General features: G+C 27.7%; 1 protein-coding gene across 1 annotated transcript; it reads right to left on the bottom strand.

Annotated features, from left to right (window-relative positions):
* Positions 1 to 1485: 1485 nt before the first annotated feature.
* Positions 1486 to 4650, bottom strand: LOC100801120 (two-component response regulator ARR18). The gene is made up of 5 exons (XM_003520304.5): positions 3945 to 4650; positions 3723 to 3799; positions 3549 to 3585; positions 3317 to 3446; positions 1486 to 3133 (listed from the first exon to the last, which is right to left on the bottom strand). The coding sequence occupies exons 1-5, from the start codon at positions 4198 to 4200 to the stop codon at positions 2593 to 2595; spliced, it is 1041 nt and encodes a 346-aa protein (XP_003520352.1). The 5' UTR covers positions 4201 to 4650; the 3' UTR covers positions 1486 to 2592.
* Between the last annotated feature and the right edge of the window lie 2154 nt (positions 4651 to 6804).

The following is a 6804-nucleotide window of genomic DNA, read 5'->3' as shown; positions in this document are numbered from 1 at the left end:
TCTACGTTCTTAGGTCCGAACGATGCTCCACAATCTCAGACGGTGTTTCTTGAAGAATACGGTAAGAAGAGAATTTCAATTTCTTACCTTTTAGAAGGAAATTAAAATTCCAGATTTTTAGTTGTTCAAAATTTTGTTTTAAAATTTCAAAATTTTAATTTCTTCACAAAAAAACATCCAAACAATGAATTCTAGATTACAGAAATTCAAATTATCTGATAAATTACTTTTCTCAGTTAAAATTCTTTATCCAAACGTACTCTTAAGGAAAATAGGGGTAAGAATACCAAAACGGAAAAAATCTTTAAGTGAAGTATTTTATTTTTATCAAAACAGGTGTAAATATCATCTAAGGTCACCTCTACGATGCAACAAAATAATGTTTTATGTGTGAACAAACTAGAACGAAATATTTTGTTTAATTTGATTGTTTAGTGAAGTATTTTATTTTTATTCTAACTCACAGGTATTCAGATTTCAGAAACCCAAGTGTCAACTCATGTGACTCAAACTGAAATTCAAATTATATCCCTTAATTTAGTATATATTATATTTTATTCTTATAATACATTAAATATATAAAACATAATTCATTTATTATCATTCACTCCATCCAAACATATCTACGAATTGGCAAGTATTACAACATATTGATAAATTAAAATATATTCAATTTCATTAAGGAGTAGTCGTGTGTAAAAATAATTTAGTGAACAATGTTTTTATATCTTCTATGAACTAGTTTAACGTCATCAATTTTTAATCGGTAGTATGAACTTAAAAAATATAATTTATTAAAAATAATTACACATAATTATCGAATGACATGACGAGTCGTCAAACTACCAGCCTGTTGTTATATCATGATCAATTAATATTATTATTTTATAATCAAACTACCAACGCATTGTTATATATTATCAATTAATATTATTACTTTATAATAAGTACTAAAGCAAAATATATTAAATTTTACAAGAACTAAAATCAAAAGAAGAATTTTTACATTATAGAAATAATTTCACATTATCAATTAATTATAAATTATTATTGATATAATTTTTGCAGTAATTTTTTTATAAAAAGATTTTTGTAATATTTATTATAAAAAAACATATCTTTATAATTGAATGATAATTATAATGCATGACTTTTGTTTCTCGTATTATCAAATTAAAGACTTTCCCTTGGGATAAGACCTTTTTTTATTGTATTAAAACACTTATATGCAATGCATGTAATGCAATATAATTCAATAGATTAACTTTATATATAAAACTCAGATTCAATATATATATAACCCTTTTTAAATTAAGCTCAAAATTTAAACCTGTTTTTTTCACGAATTGTAATGTCAATTTCACATATCAAACTTTTTTATTGGTAAAAATCAAAGACATAATAAGTTTACAATAACTTATATATATTTTTCAAACAACAAAAATATAGACCCCTTAGTATTCACATGTCACAACTAATAATTTGTTAAGCTGATAATCATAAATGAAAATATTAACAGTTTAAATTTTTATATAACAGAAACACTTATTTCATCACCCAAAACTCAAATCCGCATCTTATTATATATGTTCTATTCATTCCTATTTCCACACAAATATTTTGGAGTGGAATGGAAGTTGGAAAAAAAAACACTTCTAACAACAGCTATCTTCTTTGAATTGTTTTGTTTATATTAGTTTTTCTGTGGTGGATTCTTTATAAAAAAAAGTTTTATAATAAAACATAATTATTCTTTCAAATATTGAACTTTTCTTTCAATTATTTCCTTTTTTTTGTACATCCAAATAAAAAAATCATAGTTATTAGACATCATTAACCTATATATACAGTCTTCATAAAAAAATATAGTCAGATTTGATTGCCCAACAAAAACACTTATTACAAATACTATAAAAACTGTTATATACGAAAGATGAAGCCTTGAGTTTGCTTTCACTAGTAGTATAGCAGTTCTCCAAAAATTAATTGCAATTAGTACAAATATTATGAATATAAATTTTTTTGTGAAAATATAAACTAACATTATGATGTAATACTATCATTTTATTTTTGCTTTAGTCCTATACTATTTACATTAGCCGTTCGTTTTTTATTAAGAAAAGTTATACTGATGAAGATATGTTAACATATGGTATTTATTTCAGTGAAAATAATATATATATATATATAATCGAGGATAAGACTTCAAAATATTACCTAATAATAATAAAGGATCTAACTCGATCTACGCCACAAACTAGTAAACAAGTTTTTTAGTTTCACACAAAATTATACCTAAAAATACCTATCCCTATTGATCTTGGGTACTAGACTTTAATTTGTTTTCCTTTTTTCTTTATAACTTGTGTAACTAAATTTTCTCTTTTGGCATTTTTATGACAGTAATATTTAAGGCAACACTGGAATTTAAAATCATGATTCATTCATCTAGCTAGTTCATGTATTTGACAGTCATACAGAAAGAGACAAGAAACATACATAACTAAGTCAGATAAATGTAAGAATTTGGTTATATAAAAAAGCATAGTTTTCTGACAAGTACCTCAAGATCTCACTGAGAATTTGTCTCATTCATATAGTCAGATCTAGAGTACTGGCCATTATTTTCCCTTGTTCATCACATCGATCTTGTTGTGCTTCCTTGATCAACCTGCTGCTAGGATTAGATGATGAGGATAATTGAGAGCACAATGAGAGTGATAGGTTTGTGCTATCAACTTCATGGTTATTTAATGTTCCTTCTTCAGCATCATTAATCTTTGAGTTTAGTTTTAGTGACAGATCCAAATCAAGGGTTGTATGATCTGAAGCCTTCCTTTTCAGTGTCTTCAATTCTGGTTGATTTGTTGTTGGGTTTATAGGCATGAGATTTTGTGCTATTTGTTGCATAATATTGATTGGTGGCGTGTGATCAACGTGGCTTAATCTTGTGGGTGTGCTTAGAGAGTGATCATGAGCACCAAATGAGAGAAACTCATCTTTCGGTTCACGGATTTTGCTTTGTTCACCAAAAATGGATGAACCTTCCCGAGAAGAAATTGCATTAGACCAATCGAAAGGTCTTTGTAGCAGTTTCTCGTAGACACCAAAAGAAGCATCCCCGAATCCATAACTGTGAGAGAAGAAAGAAACATTTAAATGGATGAAAATGAACACATATGGTTTAATTTTTTTATTTTAAAGAAATTGTTATTGTTTTTTAATTAGCTTAATTCTTGAAAGAGCTTTGAAATAAAAACAAGTAATTACTATATCTCAACTATAATTATTGTTTTTGAGAGAATTTGAAGCAAACCTTGGATAATTGTTTGTGTAGCTGAAGGATGAACTTTGACTCGGATTATACCCTTGGAGCATTGAAAGTTGGCTAAGATTATAAATATTTTTGTCTCCGGTTTCAACAAGACTGTTATGATCCGCAAATACTGTCATATATAATCAAGTTGTTTTCATTAGGGATTTGTAATCAGAAACCCTAATCAGCAATAATTGATATTGAAAAGTTTATAATGAAGAACATCTCGTACCTTGATTTCGGTCATCCACCTTTTTGCTCCTAAACATCTAGCAAAAAGAAACGGGAAAGAAAAGAAATAAACCATGCTGGGCAAGACTAGGTAAATCATAATTTTTTTGCAAAAATAAAATTAAAAACAATAAAAAAGAGAGTCACGTCTGGGTAATAATTATCTAATAATTACCTGTAAATGACTCTTGACATGGGCAATACTTAAACTTTTGATGTTCATCAATTGAAGAACCAATTTTGGTGTTGCTCCTACACCCAAAAAAAAACAATATTACCAACAAAAAAAAGAAGCACTAAAACATGAAATTTTTCTGGACCAACCTTGCAGGAATTAATGACAAATTAATATGAAAAATTGAAAAGTAAAACAAATAAAAAAAATTAAGGAACTAACTCTCTTGTCCTCCAAGTCGTTGAACCGCATGAATAAAGCGAAGATGAAGATCAGGTGTCCACCGAAGCCTTGGCATCTTGGATCTAACATAAGGCCTTATCTTCTTCTCATTCTCTTCCACTGTGCTGTTACTTGAGCTTCCTCCGTTGTTGTTTTGCTTACTTTGATCTTCATTGGCCTCACTTTCACCCTCGTCATCTTCATCAATGTTAGAAGGACTTGTCTTGGAACATTGTGAGCCACTGCTTTCTCCCATCTTCTTGTGTACCTTAATTTTTCAACTTTATGCTACTGTTTTCTTGAAATTTTGGAGCAAGACAAAAGAAAATATAAACAGTGTTGTGTGGATAAATTAAAGGTCAATTAGTGAAATAAAATTCACTAATTGAAGAAAGGAATAATTGGGGAGTGAGGATTTTGAGAAATCTTTTCATATGCTTCTTTTCCTATTGCTCATCCTCTTCCATAATTGGACAAGAAAATAAAAATAAGTTAAATATTGATCCTAGAAACACGAACGTTGCACAATCGATGACAAGTCGTACACCTCTAGATATGTGATGCGATAAGGCTAAAAACCCTACAGCGATCTTCAAATGTAATTTAGAGCTCCATGTTTAGCTAACTAGCTTTCTCTCTCCTCCCGTCTCTTTCTCTCTCTCCAGTCAATGCCTGTGTGAGACGAGTAAACGATTATATGGTTTAATTTCATATCGTGACCATGTTGATGTATATATGTTTTTAAATCTGCATGGACATCAATGCAAGGAATATGTTTAAGTTTCAATGTGAATACAATATTTTTTTTGTTCCCACTTGAATAAGGAAACCTTTTTTTTTGTGTGACAATTAATAGAGTATAATTGTAATAAAAATGAACACCGTTGATATTTTAGTATTATATGCCTGTGGACCTATGTCTGACATACACACAAATATTTTGTTTTCAGGAAATTAGAAACATGGGTTTGATTCTTGGATTTAAGTTTTATGTACTCTGTCAAGAACATTTTATATTAAAAAGAGAGTAGCACTAATTAGACTCTATTAGTATGACTCACTAAATTTATATAATAATTAAGATTGTGTTTAAAAATGTCAACAAATATTTCTAGCTAATATTTTTCTAATTAGAATAACTTGTCATTTTTATCTATTCACATAATTTTATTTTTTTAATTAGATAGCATGACTGTAATTTATTTTATATTTTTGTTTCTATAACATTATTACCAAATATTTATTGATTTTATTAATGATTATTTTCATTAGAGAATTTAGTTGACTTTAGTGAAATTTTTTTTATAATTATTTTTTTATTTATAAAACTTAAATATAAAATTTTGTTTAAATAATGTGACTCAGATCAACATGTTGGGACGGTGAGTTGTTTCTTTACTTTTTTTTTTTGTTGAGTCTTTGTTTACATGTTTATACTTTCCAAAGTGCTAGAATTAGTTCACTGACTTATACACGTATTAGAATAATAAATGATAATTTTAAAAAAATCCTCTTTAATTTTTAGTCAAAACTTCATTTGCACCGAAATACGTATGTCCAAAGAAGTTGTTTTGTACATTGGACAGGCTAATAAAATACAAATATTTTTTAATTAGTTATCTCATGATTTAAAAATAAGATATAATCTACTTATTTTCCTTAATTAGTAGTTATCCCATTATCAAAAGTTCAAATTTGTATTTATTTTTTAAAATTAATGTTTTGCATCAATAATAATTGTAAGAGTAATTATATACTTCCTCCCTTTAAAAAATTATATATCTTCCTAAAGTACTAGTGTATCTTTTTTAATTCTCTTAATAATTTATAAAATAAGTATTCAATAAAAATAAAACATACTTAATATCTTATAAATATAAAAAATATATTAAGTATTGCTTTATATGTAATAACTAAAAATATTGGTGAAAATATATTGTAAAAGAAGTAGAACTATCATAACTAAATTCATATGTTACATATTAATTACCAGCTAGCAATTGCAATAAAAAAAACAATGAAATGAATGAATTAATTAATAGACTGCAGTAAAGAACCAAAGACGGTGGTTTTAATTGATGCACGTGTATGTCTGTGCGTGTGATAATAGGTTGGTGATTTTATTGATCATCCAAAATGTATATATGCATATCTGTGTCATTGTGACTCTGTGCTGGCTATGCACACCCAAACTCACCAAAACATGCAAAACTATCTAATGGTCCAGATCACGTGGCTATCAAAAAATATAACAGATAATATGAATTGTTTTCCCCATATAGTCGGGAATCACGGGCTTTGTTCCTCTGCAGTACATATTTGTTTTATTAATTTGATAATTTAAATCTATTCTGTACAAGTAATTTAACGTAAGAATTATTTAATCAAACTTATTTTCTGAAACTCTGTTTTTTAAATGATAGGATTTCTGTTTTGTTTTGCTTCCACGAATGAATTGTAGGCAGGAGACAGGTCCCAATTGGGATATGATTGTTTATTGATTGGCATCACTACGATTGATACATTGGAACTTACGGCTAAGCATATATTAAGTTTTCTTAAGCTTCTTTATGGATATATATATACTAATTTTTCTATATAATAATGTTTTTATACTTTATATGGAAGACCATGATATACTGTTGTTTTTGGTAAATACATAAGCATCGATGTCTATCCCTTAACATTATTATACTATTTTTTATATTCCTGAGCTCACTAAATAACCTAGCCTCATAAGTCTTAACCTGCATTGTAATTCGTAAATAAAAGGTTCTTAAAGTCACCGAAAACTAAAATGTTCATAAAATTAGCCATGGTCTATATGAAATTCAAGTTCTGAAATCCCTATCCCGTTCGA

The sequence above is a fragment of the Glycine max genome, chromosome 3, assembly GCF_000004515.6.
Source record: "Glycine max cultivar Williams 82 chromosome 3, Glycine_max_v4.0, whole genome shotgun sequence".
NCBI classification, from domain to species: Eukaryota; Viridiplantae; Streptophyta; class Magnoliopsida; order Fabales; family Fabaceae; genus Glycine; species Glycine max.
This window is presented reverse-complemented; position numbering and strand designations above follow the sequence as displayed.

Coding starts and splice junctions, on each gene's coding strand:
- LOC100801120 (XM_003520304.5), bottom strand. CDS start 4,200: ATGGGAGAAAGCAGTGGCTCACAATGTTCCAAGACAAGTCCTTCTAAC. Junction 3,447..3,548: donor GGTGGATGACCGAAATCAAG/GTACGAGATGTT, acceptor TATATATGACAG/TATTTGCGGATCATAACAGT. Junction 3,134..3,316: donor TACACAAACAATTATCCAAG/GTTTGCTTCAAA, acceptor CTTCTCTCACAG/TTATGGATTCGGGGATGCTT.